Source organism: Pristiophorus japonicus, chromosome 8 (assembly GCF_044704955.1).
Source record: "Pristiophorus japonicus isolate sPriJap1 chromosome 8, sPriJap1.hap1, whole genome shotgun sequence".
Taxonomy (NCBI): domain Eukaryota; kingdom Metazoa; phylum Chordata; class Chondrichthyes; family Pristiophoridae; genus Pristiophorus; species Pristiophorus japonicus.
In genome coordinates this window covers 140,672,306-140,685,712 of record NC_091984.1, presented here as the reverse complement: position 1 = coordinate 140,685,712, position 13,407 = coordinate 140,672,306, and the positions used below count along the sequence as shown (strand labels likewise).

General features: G+C 51.0%; 1 protein-coding gene across 2 annotated transcripts in view; it reads right to left on the bottom strand.

Moving 5' to 3' along the window:
• Positions 1–4,116, bottom strand: part of LOC139268767 (retinoic acid receptor RXR-gamma-A-like) — a 514,553-nt gene extending 510,437 nt beyond the window's left edge. For both annotated transcript variants that reach the window (XM_070887442.1, XM_070887443.1), the window contains exon 1: positions 3,941–4,116. In XM_070887442.1, the coding sequence (XP_070743543.1) occupies positions 3,941–4,031 (91 nt within the window). In that variant the 5' untranslated portion in view covers positions 4,032–4,116. The remainder of the gene's footprint in view (positions 1–3,940) is intronic.
• Positions 4,117–13,407: the final 9,291 nt, after the last annotated feature.

Below are 13,407 nucleotides of genomic sequence, written 5' to 3'. Positions count from 1 at the left end.
TTTGAAATCGAGGCGTTGCTTAACCGGAAGCCAATGCAGGTCAGAGAACACAGGGGTGATGGGTGAATGGGACTTGGTGCGAGTTAGGACACAGGCAACCAAGTTTTGGATCACCTCTAGTTTACGTAGGGTAGAATGTGGGAGGCCAGCCAGGATTGCGTTGGAATAGTCAAGTCTAGAGGTAATACCAGGGAGAACTCCACTGCTCCCCTTCAAAATAGTGCCATGGGATCTTTTACATCCACTTGAGGGGCAGACGGGACCTGAGTTTAACTTCTACATCTGAAAGACGGCACCTCAGTACTACACTGGGAGTGTCAGCCTGGATTATGTGCTGAGGTTCCGAGAGTGGGACCATGAATCCATTACCTTCTGACTTAGAGATCCAGGGGCTGAAATTGCACCCCCTCCTTACGTGTTATTACTGCCTCTAAGAAGCAGTGATGGAGTGGAGAGGCCTCACCGACCGGAGGCAGACGGATGGGCCGACCTGTCCTATATTGCCCCCGTGCCGGGAGCAGCGGGAATGTGTTTCCGCACCACCCAAGCTGCCGCCCGTCAGGCATGCGTCGACCCCACACCGACTAGCGATGACCCCTTGGCAAATTGCACTGTGGGAGCGTCGCGTCGCCGGTCAGTGACAGTGACAGGTTTCCCCGGCGGGAAGCTGTATTTGGCTGGGCGACGTGTCCTCCCTTAAAAGGTGGGGGGAGGGGGCGCTGCCTCAGCCTGCACTTTATTTTAATTGTCGTCCGGCTCCGAGGTCGGCCTGACAATGGTGGTCATGGGTTTGGCCGGGCCGCCAGCAGGAAGCCCGCGCCCACCTCCTCCCCTCCACCCGCTCTCCCTCCCTCTCTCTCTCTCTCTCTCTCTCTCCCTCCCTCCCCCCCCCGCCCACTCGCCCTTTCCTCCCGCTCTCGATCTCCCGCCGCTCTCGATCTCCCCAGCTCTCCCTCTACTGCCCCCACCCGCCCCCCCATCTCCCTCTTTCCCCCCTCTTCGCTCTCCCCCCACTCTCCCGCCCCTCTCCATCTCCCCACACTCCACCCTCGCTCCCCATCTCCCCCCGCCCTCGATCTCCCCACACCTCCCCCCCGCCCCAACGGCGCTGGAGAAACGACAACTACCGCTGCGAAGGACCCCGCTGGCCAGGGGGACCTCGAGCGAAGAGATTGTGCCCAGCGGGTCAGAGCACCACTCGGTGTGCTGGAGCTGGGGGAGGAAAGCCATCGCTGGGGTGTGTAGATATCCTGCTGGCTGGTATTGAAACTTCACCACAGCCCACAAACCACAGAGAAGCTGTCGGCTGCCTCAAAGTCATGGTTTGAAACAGTCGCCGCCGTCTTCACCATTAAACGTTCTACAGCCCCACCCCAGGTATGGAGAATGACACGGGGCTTTCAGGGTTAAATTATGAGGACAGGTTGCATAAACTCAGCTTGTGTTCACTCGAGTATAGAAGATTAAGAGGTGACCTAACCGAGATGTTTAAGATGATTAAAGGCGTTGATAGGGTAGATAGTGAGAAACTATTTCCTCTGGTGGGGGGAGTCCAGAAAAAGGGGGTGTAATCTTAAAATTAGAGCCAGGCCGTTCAGAGGTGATGTCAGGAAGCATTTCTTCACACAAAGGGGAGTTCAATTCTGGAAAACTCTTCCCCACAAAGCTCTTGAGGCTGGGGGTCAATTGTAAATTTCAAAACTGAATTGCTAGATTTGTGTTTGGCAAGGTATCAAGGGTTACAGAACCAGGGCGGGTAAATGGAGTTAAGGTGAAGGTCAGCCATGATCTGTCTGAATGGTGGAACAGACTCGGGGGGCTAAACAGCTTCCTCCTGTTCCTCTGCTCCAAAAATACCGTCCCTCAGCCTAGAACAAGGGGAAAGACGCAACGCTCATCATTCTGTGTTACTTGCCTGCCCACTGCCCTCAGGCAGCTTTGCAGGTTACATAAGGTCAACCCCACAGGTCAGGTGAGTTCAAACACTCCCCAAACAGCTGCCCTCCCTCTCTAGCTGTCTCCCCCTCATCCCTCCCTCTGTCTGTCTCTCCCTCTCCGTTCCTCCCTCCATTTCCCCTCTCTCGTTCCCTCCCTCCTTTCTTTCTCCCTTCCTCTCTCTTTCACCCCCTCTCTCATTCTCATTCTCTCCGATTCTCTCTTTCCGTCTCCCTCCCTCCCTCTTTCTCGCTGTCCCTCCCTTTCTTTTCCTCTCTCTCTCTCTCCCTCCCTCCCTCCTTTGCCAAAAAAACACACTGCAGTTAACTCCAGGTTATTTCTGTTTCCCAGTCTGGCAGGAAGCTTGTTCCTATAAATAAAGCGAGAGAAAGCGACTCTAATGTTGGCTTGGGGGTGTAAGTCCTTCCCTCCTCCTCCCTCTCTCCCTCCCCGGACTGACAGCAAACTGCTGACGGGACAGATTCCCGACTGGAAGGTGGAGCGAGCGGCCTGCTTCGGGATAAAGCGGCCAGCTGCCCAACTCCAGCAGGAGCAGTCTCTGCCGGAGTTAAAGCGGGCGGCCGTGAGCCCTTGTGACCCAGGAGGCCGCCACAACACAACATCCTTCATCACCCGGCTTTACCTCCACAGTACCCCACCTCCAGCCCCTCCACAATACCCCACCTCCATCCCCCTCCACAATACCCCATCTCCAACCTCCTCCACAATACCACATCTCCAGCCCCCTCCACAATACCCCACCTCCAGCCCCTCCACAATACCCCATCTCCAGCCCCCTCCACAATATCCCATCTCCAGCCTCCTCCACAATACCCCATCTCCAGCCCTCTCCACAATACCCCACCTCCATCCCCTCCACAATATCCCACCTCCATCCCCCTCCACAATATCCCACCTCCATCCCCCTCCACAATATCCCACCTCCACAATACCCCACCTCCTGACCCCTCCACAATACCCCACCTCCAACCCCCTCCACAATACCCCACCTCCAACCCCCTCCACAATACCCCACCTCCAAACCCCCCCGCCACAATACCCCACCTCCAACCCCCCCCCGCCACAATACCCCACCTCCAACCCCCCCTCCACCACAATACCCCACCTCCAACCCCTCCCTCCACAATACCCCACCTCCAGCCCCCTCCACAATACCCCACCTCCATCCCCTCCATAATACCCCACCTCCAACCCCCTCCTCCACCCCACTCCACAATACCCCATCTCCAGCCCCCTCCACAATACCCCACCTCCATCCCCCTCCAACCCCCTCCACAATACCCCATCTCCAACCCCCTCCACAATACCCCATCTCCAACCCCCTCCACAATACCCCATCTCCACAATACCCCACCTCCATCCCCCTCCACAATACCCCACCTCCAACCCCTCCACAATACCCCCCCTCCACAATACCCCACCTCCATCCCCCTCCACAATACCCCCCCTCCACAATACCCCACCTCCATCCCCCTCCACAATACCCCACCTCCATCCCCCTCCACAATACCCCACCTCCATCCCCCTCCACAATACCCCGTCTCCAACCCCCTCCACAATACCCCACCTCCAACCCCCTCCTCCACAATATCCCACCTCCAGCCCCTCCACAGTCCCCCCCCCCTCCCCCCTCCAACACTTGACAGGTCCGGCCTGAGCAGTGGGAGAGCAGGAATGCACAGCCCCCTTGTTGAGTAGTGGGAGACCCTGGAAGGGGCCCAGAGAGCGACCCTGGGCGGGGAGAAGAGTTTGGGTGTCAGCGGCGCCCCCCCCTGCCCTCCTCTCCCGGCCCGGCCCGGCCCGGCGAATAGATTGTGCGCCCGCCTGCATTCCCCGCATTCCCCAAGTCCTCTCTCGGCGGAAATAAAAAGCAGCGACCGGGGATGAGAAGGGAGGTGTTGGTGAGAGTGTGGGGGTGGGTGGTGGTGAGTGGTGGTCCTTAAATACAAGAGTCCCCGTCCCCCCCGGCCCAAGGCAGACTCACTGAGGTGGAGGTAGGCCTCGGTATCCATGGTGCCAGGGCGAATCCCTCGCTCGGTTCCTGCCGGAGCCCAGCACAGGCTGGGGCATAGCATTGAGCTGCGGCTCTCCCGGTCCGTGGGCCTGGCTGCAGCTCCCTCGCTCACTGGCCCGCTGCTCTCTGAGCCGCCTCAGTCAGAAGGGGCCCCGGAGAGGGGGGAGGGGGGGTGCCCTGTGTGTGTGTGTGTGTGGTGGGGGGGGGGCGGAGGTTCGGCCATTTCAATTGCCAGCGCTGCTTTGCCTCCTCCTCCTCCTCCTCCTCCTCTCTTTCCCTGGGATTACCTGAGTGGGGGAGTTGGGAGAGGGGGAGGGAGACCTCCTGTTTTATCTAATCAGTCTGCTGTGATCCCGGGATATTAGCAAATAAACAGCAGATTTTTGTTTTAATTCCTCTTGGCCCTAAGGTGGCAGGGAGAGTTTAGTTTCCTCAACTACTGCCCAGCTCTGCCCAGGTTGTGATTATTATTATTGCTTAAAGGCAGTAAGCAGCCCGCAGTAGCTTTTGTGTGTCAACTAGACACAGCTCACCCCACACCGCACTGTCCCCCCCGGTGTATGGGATGTGATAACGAAGGGACTCGGTATTACCAAGCCACCCCCTGTTGCGTCGCATGCGACCCGTTGATAATGGCGGACGCAGATCTGACTGCAAGGGAGGAGCGGGCGCGCGCGGGTGGATTAGTGCGGGCTGTCGTTGGGCATTCACAGGCACTGGCCTGAACCGGCTCCATGCGCGCCATCCTGTGACCGCATGGGTGCCAGCTCAAAACCCACAGGGGCGCCATCTCGCAGCTGCACGTGTGTGCTATCTGACAGCTGCACGTGTGTGCTATCTGACAGCTGCACGTGTGTGCGGTCTCACAGCTGCACGTGTGTGCAGTCTCACAGCTGCATGTGTGCCATTTGACAGCTGCACGTGTGCGGTCTCACGTCTGCACGTGTATGCGGTCTCACTGCTGCACGTGTGTGCGGTCTCACAGCTGCATGTGTGCCATTTGACAGCTGCACGTGTGCGATCTGACAACCGCGTGCACACAATTTCAGAGCTTTACGTGTGCAATCCCATACCTGCACATTGTGTGATCCACCACCTTCCCATTCTGACCGCGGACTTTCTGAAATGTGGCAGGGGTGGTGTGGTAGGGGGTTGGGGGTTGGGATGGGCGGGGGAGTGAGATGGAGGGTGGTTAAACCACATTGCAGGCTTGTATGGGGAGGCTGAAAGCTCAATCCCCTGCCACCCTACCCCCCCCCCCCCCCCCCATGGTCAGAATAAAGTCTGGCTCACACTTTAGTCGCCTAAAGACGTTGCACTCAAAGGAACGATATCTGGTCCAAAAGAGGGCGGGTGCCAGCTCAAAGATTCAACTCATGTTGAATTGCGAAGCTGGCCGATTCTCCTGTGGCGTTGCTCGTGAGGAATGCAGATACCCTGATGCTGGGGCAGTGGGAGGCGGGAGATCATGTGATGAAACTCCCAAGAATACGTCCAATCAGAGTTGACTACCCTAGCCATACCAGGGCTGACATCAGGGTACTACATATTGGGAATGCAGTTCTGAAGCGAAGGCCATGCCAGAAGCCCTGATAAAGGCCAGTACCGATTAGCAACGGCTGGTTCTATCTGGGAGTAAACACTGCAGTGAGTTAGCACATCTCAGTGAATTACAAAGGAAAGAACTTGCATTTATATAGCGCCTTTCACAACCTCAGGACATCCCAAAGCGCTGTCTTTCGGATGAGATGTTAAACCGAGGCCCCGTCTGCCCTCTCAGAACGTAAAAGATCCCATGGCACTATTCCGAAGAAGAGCAAGGCAGTTATCCCCGGTGTCCTGGCCAATATTTATCCCTCAATCAACATCACCAAAACAGATTATCTAGCCATTATCACATTGCTGTTTGTGGAGCTTGCTGTGCGCAAAATTGGCTGCTGCGTTTCACACATTACAACAGTGACTACACTCCAAAAGTACTTCATCGGCTGTAAAGTGCTTTGAGACGTCCGGTAGTCGTGAAAGGCGCTATATAAATGCAAGTCTTTCTTTCCTTCTATACAGTACTTTTGAAGTGTCATCACTGTTGAGCTGTAAAGTAATTTGAGATGAAAGACTCGGTAATGAGTGATAAACCTCTGCCTGGTTAAGAATGGGCCTCCGATAAGGTGCCACATAATAGATTAATGAATAAGGTCAGAGCATGTGGAGTCTGGGGACAAGGAGCAGAATGGATAGCTAGCTGGCTGCAAGACAGAAAGCAGAGAGTAGGGGTAAAGGGTAGCTATTCACAGTGGCAGAAGGTGGGTCGTGGTGTCCCACAAGGACCAGTGCTGGATCCACTGCTGTTCACAATTTATATTAACAATTTAGATTTTGGAACCAAAAACACAATTTCTAAATTTGCAGATGACACTAAATTTGGGGGGATAGTCAATACTGAGGAGGACTGCAACAAATTACAAGAAGACATTAATAAACTTGCAGAATGGACAAATGAATTTCAACATAGATGTTACATTTCGGTACGAAAAATAGGGAGGTCACATATTACTTGGAAAATAAGAATCTAAATGGGGTAGAGGAGCAAAGGGATCTGGGAGTACAAATACACCAATCACTAAAAAGTAGTGACACAGGTCAACAAGGTCATAGAAAAGCAAACCAAGCACTAGGGTTTATATCTAGAGGGAAAGAATTGAAAAGTAGGGACGTTATGCTAAACTTGTGTCGAACCTTGGTTAGACCACATTTGGAGTACTGTGTGCAATTCTAGTCGCCGTATTATAAAAAGGATATCGAAGCACTGGAGAGGGTGCAGTTTACAAGGAATAATGCTAGAAATGTGAGGGTATACATACCAGGAAAGGATGAACAGGCTCGGTCCCTTTTCTTTTGAAAAGAGAAGGCTGAGGGTTGACCTAATAGAGGTCTTTGAAATTATGAAAGGTTTTGATCGAGTAGATACAGAGAGAATGTTTCCACTTGTGAGGAAGAGCAGAACTAGAGGCCATCAATATGAGATAGTCAGCAAGACATCCAATTGGGAATTCAGGAGAAAATTCTTTACCCAGCGAGTGGTGAGAATGTGGAACTCGCTACCAAAGGGAGTGATTGTATCGATGTATTTAAGGGGAGGCTAGACAAGGATATGAGGGAGAAGGGAATAGAGGGTTATGCTGATAGATTTAGATGAGGAAAGATGGGAGGAGGCTCGAGTGGAGCATTGACTGGTTGGACCAAATGTTTCTGAGGGGACTTGACAGGGTAGATGCAGAGAGGATGTTTCCCCTCATGGGGGAATCTAGAACTAGGGGGCATAGTTTCAGAATAAGGGGTCACCCATTTAAAACAGAAATGAGGAGGAATTTCTTCTCTCAGAGGGTCGTGAATTTTTGGAATTCTCTATCCCAGAGAGCTGTGGAGGCTGGGTCATTGAATATATTTAAGGTGGCGATAGACAGTCAAGGGTTATGGGGAGCGGGCAGGGAAGTGGAGTTGAGGCCAAGATCAGATCAGCCATGATCTTATTGAATGGCGGAGCAGGCTCGAGGAGCCAAATGGCTGACTCCTGCTCCTATTTCTTATGTTCTTTAATGACCTGCTTCCCTGCTGTATTTCGATGCAATTCTATGAGCTGCATTGCACAAAACTAATGACAACTTGGCACAATTTAACAACCTCACTGAGATAGATAAGGGTGAGTGGTGCAGGAGATGGAAGTGTCACCAAGCTGCATGGCTCCTCTACTCCGTCCCAACAACACGTCTTCATCTCAGGAGAGCTCTCTGCTGCACCCATCTTATATTCCCATTTCCCACAGATTGCCAATGCATCGCCCAATTAGCAGCGTGTTTGTTTTGCGCTGTGGGGCCCGGTCAGGATCGAGTTGAACCTGCCCAAAACTCATTTCCTGAGAAAGCCTCACAGCAAAGAATTGGGACTTGCGTCCCCTCACTCTGGGCTGGACTCATAGCTTGGTCCTCGGAGTGCAAGGTTGATGCCCAGCAGTCGGTGAGACTCGCCACCACAGGAAGCAGTTGAGGTGACTAGCATAGATGCATTTAAGGAGAAGGTAGATAAACGCATGAGAAAGAAGGGAATGGAAGTATATATTGCTAGGGTGAGATATAAACTGGGAGGAAGCTCATGTGGCGCATGAACACCAGCATAAACCTGTTGGGCCAAATGGCCTGTTTCTGTACTATAAAATTCTAAGTAATTGTACTCTCACACATTGACACACACACGTTTGCAGCAGAGCTCACTATAGCGACCAGCAGTGGTAAGCCTGGCTAATTTCCCCCTCTGTACCCCAGGAGCACTGTGTCCTACACGAGGATAGGTAACTCAGCACGTACAATGGATCAAACCTGGAACCACAGGGGTCTACAGAGGTCACCAGAGCCTCACAACCCGATAGTTCACCCCTCAAAAACCCATTGCCCACCCCTCCCACTGAGTGATCGCTAACCGCTCCGCCCCTACCCTAAATCCTGATTGGAGAAATGAGGAGAAACGGGAACCAGGAGCGCTGTGGGCCATTTTCTAAATGATGTGCTACCGACACGACAACTTGATAAACATGAGCTATTTCCTCTCGCAGGGTGCTTGACAAGTGCATGTAGGTGACTTGATAAAGTGCAACAACCCCACTGACACTGGAAAATCCCTGGCCAAAGACTGCCCTAAGTGGAGGAAGAGCATCCGGGAGGGCGTGAGCACCTCGAGTCTCATAGCCGAGAGCGTGCAGAAAACAAGCGCAGGCAGCGGAAAGAGCGTGCGGCAAATCTGTCCCACCCACCCTTTCCTTCAACGACTATCTGTCCCACCTGTGACAGAGACTGTAATTCCCGTATTGTTCAGCCACCCAAGAACTCACGTTTAGAGTGGAAGCAAGTCTTCCTCGATTTCGAGGGACTGCCTATGATGATGAGGTAGGGAAAATGGTTTACCCAATGCGCTTCCGGGAAAGCGGTGCCCCTTTAAGAAACCCATGGCTCACTCTGCAAGCACAGCGCATTGAGGGATCAATTAACGACCTCGGTAATAGCGCTGGTCATTGTTTTGTTTGCGCATATTTCATGCCCGACTCTCAGCATTACAAGTTCCATCTATTCAACAACTGGAATCCAGCCAGAGTAAACGTGATGCCGTCAGCTCTTTAAAGGGACAGGACGCCTCCAGCCCAGGCGCTTAAAAAAAAAATCCGTGCTTTGTTTACAAGCACCCAGAAGAGATGATGTCAGCCGCCTCGAACCCCGGCACGCCAGTCGATGGCGAGGCGCATTTCTCCCCCTGAGAGAATGTTCATCCAAAGATTGTTTTCTTCGTGAGGATGCTGCCCCTTTAAAACAGAAAGCCATGTGACATCTCCCAGACAGTTTGGGTAACGTAACCTGGCCCGCTCTTTAGCGCTGAAAGATGCAGGTCCAGCGTGGGGCCAGGATAGCAGAGAGGCAACAGATGGCACACGGCGGGGAAAGGCAAGTTTAGTATTATGTACTTCTGAAGGAGCACTTGTCTTTTAAAGCTACTGAGGAGAAACTGTGTAACCTTCTAAAATGTCTAAAAGAGAGCCGACTTTATGATCTGTTACACTCTGCAAATGTGGGACGTGAGATCAGAATAGTGGGAAGCACTCTGTGTGTGTGTGTGCGCGCGCGTGTGCACTTGTGCACGTGTATGTGTGTGTGCACATGCATGTGCAAGCGCGAGTGAGTGTGTAGAAGTCTCCGGAGTGGGATTCGGACCCACAGTCTTCTGACCCAGCGCTTACTGAGTCATGGCCGATCCTCATAGGACTTAGCTATGTGTGTCAGCCAGTGGCTCAGTGGGTAGCACACTTGGCTAGGAGTCAGAAGGCTGTAGGTTCAAGTCCCATTCTTGGGACTTGAGCACATAAAGCTAGGCTGACACTCCCAGTATAGTGCTGAGGGAGTGCTGCACTGTCAGAGATGCTGTCTTTTGGATGAGATGTTAAACCAAGGCCCTGTCTGCCCTCTCAGGTGGATGTAAAAGATCCTCTGGCACTATTTTGAAGAAGAGCAGGGGAGTTATTCCTGAATCATCATCATCATAAGCAGTCTCTTGAAATCGAGGAAGACTTGCTGCCACTCCAAAAATGAGTTTTCAGGTGATTGTACAGTCCGATATGGGAATTAATTTTTGAAGGGTGGAAGATGCCTGTGCGCGAGTTATTTTAACATGGAATGGTCATTGCACACCGGCTACCACATAGGCTTAGCAGAGCAAGGTCTTGGTCCAGTGGCATATTTACCCCTCAATCAACATAACAAAAACAGATTATCTGGTCATTATCACATTGCTGTTTGTGGGAGCTTGCTGTGCATAAATTGGCTGCTGTGTTTCCCACATTACAACAGTGACTACACTCCAAAAGTACTTCATTGGCTGCAAAGCGCTTTGAGACATCCAGTGGCCGTGAAAGGCGCTATATAAATGTAGTTCTTTCTTTCTTGGCAAATCAGCATGGCTGTGTGCCGACACTTCACATTGCTATCAGGCTTTGAGGAGGTTAGCTCGGTGGTAAAAGCACTGGTGGGCACACCTAAAGCCACACTGATTAAGATGGGCTTGTGTTCGATGTCTGCCAAGTGCTAAATTGGTTGACCTCAGGCAATCCCATCACATGACTCAGACCGGTAAAGTGTCAGCTGGGTAGCATCTTTGCCTCTGAATCAGAAGATTGTGGGTTGAAGTCCCACTCCTGAGACAATGCAGTGCTGCACTGTTGGAGGTGCCGTCTCTTGGATGAGATGTTAAACCGAGGCACCGTCTGCTCTCTCAGGTGGATGTAAAAGATCCCACGGCACTATTTTGAAGAAGAGCAAGTGAGTTCTACCTCTTGTCCTGGCCAATATTTATTCCTCACCAACACCACTAAAAAAATACATTGGCTGGTCATTATCACATTGCTGTTTGTGGGGTTTTGCTGTTTGCAAATTGTATTTTCCCACATTAAAAAAAGACTTGGATTTATATAACGCCTTTCATGACCACTGGATGTCTCAAAGCGCTATACAGCCAATCAAGTACTTTTAGAGAGCAGTCACTGTTGTAATGTGGGAAACGCAACAGCCAATTTGTGCACAGCAAGCTCCCACAAACAGCATTGTGATAATGACCAGATAATCAGTTTTTGTTATGTTGATTGAGGGATAAATATTGGCCAGGACTCCGGGGATAACTCCTCTGGTTACAACAGTGATACCGTTCAAAAGTACTTCATCAGCTGTAAAGCGCTTTGGGACGCCCTGAGATTATGAAAGGCGCTATATAAATGCAAGTTCTTTCTTCTCAACCAGGACAGAGCCTCGCCTGCTGAGGTCGAGTAATAACGCGATGATTTTTTTGGCTGAGAGCGTGTGATTTCCAGATGCCCATACCCAGCGGACAATGCTCTGAGCCAGGAACGTGCCATCGAACATTTACCCCAAAGGAGAGCATGTGGTTCTCCCAATGAGATTTCACACCTGGAGTGTTGCTTACAGTTTTGGTCTCCTTATTTAAGTAAGGATATACTTGCATTGGAGGCAGTTCAGAGAAGATTCACTCGGTTGATTCCGGGGATGAGGGGGTTGATTTATGAGGAAAGGTTGAGTAGATTGGACTTCTACTCATTGGAATTCAGAAGAATGAGAGGTGATCTTATCGAAACGTATAAGATTATGAGAGGGCTTGACAAGGTGGATGTAGAGAGGATGTTTCCACTGATGGGAGAGACTAGAACTAGAGGGCGTGATCTTAGAATAAGGGGCTGCCCATTTAAAAACAGATGAGAAATGTCTTCCCTCAGAGAGTTGTAAATCTGTGGAATTCGCTGTCTCAGAGAGCTGTGGAAGCTGGGACATTGAATAAATTGAAGACAGAAATAGACAGTTTCTTAAACGATAAGGGTTATGGGGAGCGGGCAGGGAAGTGGAGCTGAGTCCATGATCGGATCAGCCATGATCATATTAAATGGTGGAGAAGGCTCAAGGGGCCGTATGGCCTACTCCTGTTCCTATTTCTTGTGTTCTTATAGAAACATAGAAATAGGTGCAGGAGTAGGCCATTCGGCCCTTTGAGCCTGCACCGCCATTCAATGAGTTCATGGCTGAACATGCAACTTCAGTATCCCATTCCTGCTTTCTCTCCATACACCTTGATCCCCCTAGTAGTAAGGACTACATCTAACTCCTTTTTCAATATATTTAGTGAATTGGCTTCAACAACTTCCTGTGGTAGAGAATTCCACAGGTTAACCACTCTCTGGGTGAAGACGTTTCTCCTCATCTTGGTCCTAAATGGCTTACCCCTTATCCTTAGATTGTGACCCCTGGTTCTGGACTTCCCCAACATTAATAAGAACATCAGAACATAAGAATTAGGAACAGGAGTAGCCTATCTAGCCCCTCGAGCCTGCTCTGCCACCCAACAAGATCACGGCTGATCTAGCCATGGACTCAGCTCCACTTACCCGCCCGCTCCCCATAACCCTTAATTCCCTTATTGGTTAAAAATCTATCTATCTGTGATTTGAATATATTCAATGAGCTAGCCTCAACTGCTTCTTTGGGCAGAGAATTCCACAGATTCACAACCCTCTGGGAGAAGAAATTCCTTCTCAACTTGGTTTTAAATTGGCTCCCCCATATTTTGAGGCTGTGCCCCCTAGTTCTAGTCTCCCCGACCAGTGGAAACAACCTCTCTGCCTCTATCCTGTCTATCCCCTTCATTATTTTAAATGTTTCTATAAGATCACCCCTCATTCTTCTGAACTCCAATGAGTAAAGACCCAGTCTACTCAATCTATCATCATATCCCTCATCTCCGGAATCAGCCTAGTGAATCGTCTCTGTACCCCTTCCAAAGCTAGTATATCCTTCCTTAAGTAAGGTGACCAAAACTGCACGCAGTACTCCAGGTGCGGCCTCACCAATACACTGTACAGTTGCAGCAGGACCTCTCTGCTTTTGTACTCCATCCCTCTCGCAATGAAGGCCAACATTCCATTTGCCTTCCTGATTACCTGCTGCACCTGCAAACTAACTTTTTGGGATTCATGCACAAGGAACCAAAAAGAGTTTCATGCACAAGGAACCCCAGGTCCCTCTGCACTGCAGCATGTTGTAATTTCTCGCCATTCAAATAATATTCCCTTTTACTGTTTTTTTTCCTAAGGTGGATGACCTCACATTTTCCAACATTGTATTTTATCTGCAAAGTTTTAGCCCATTCGCTTAACCTATCTAAATCTCTTTGCAGCCTTTCTGTGTCCTCTACACAACCCGCTTTCCCACTAATCTTTGTGTCATCTGCAAATTTTGTTACACTACACTCTGTCCCCTCTTCCAGGTCATCTATGTATATTGTAAACAGTTGTGGTCCCAGCACCGATCCCTGTGGCACACCACTAACCACCGATTTCCAAC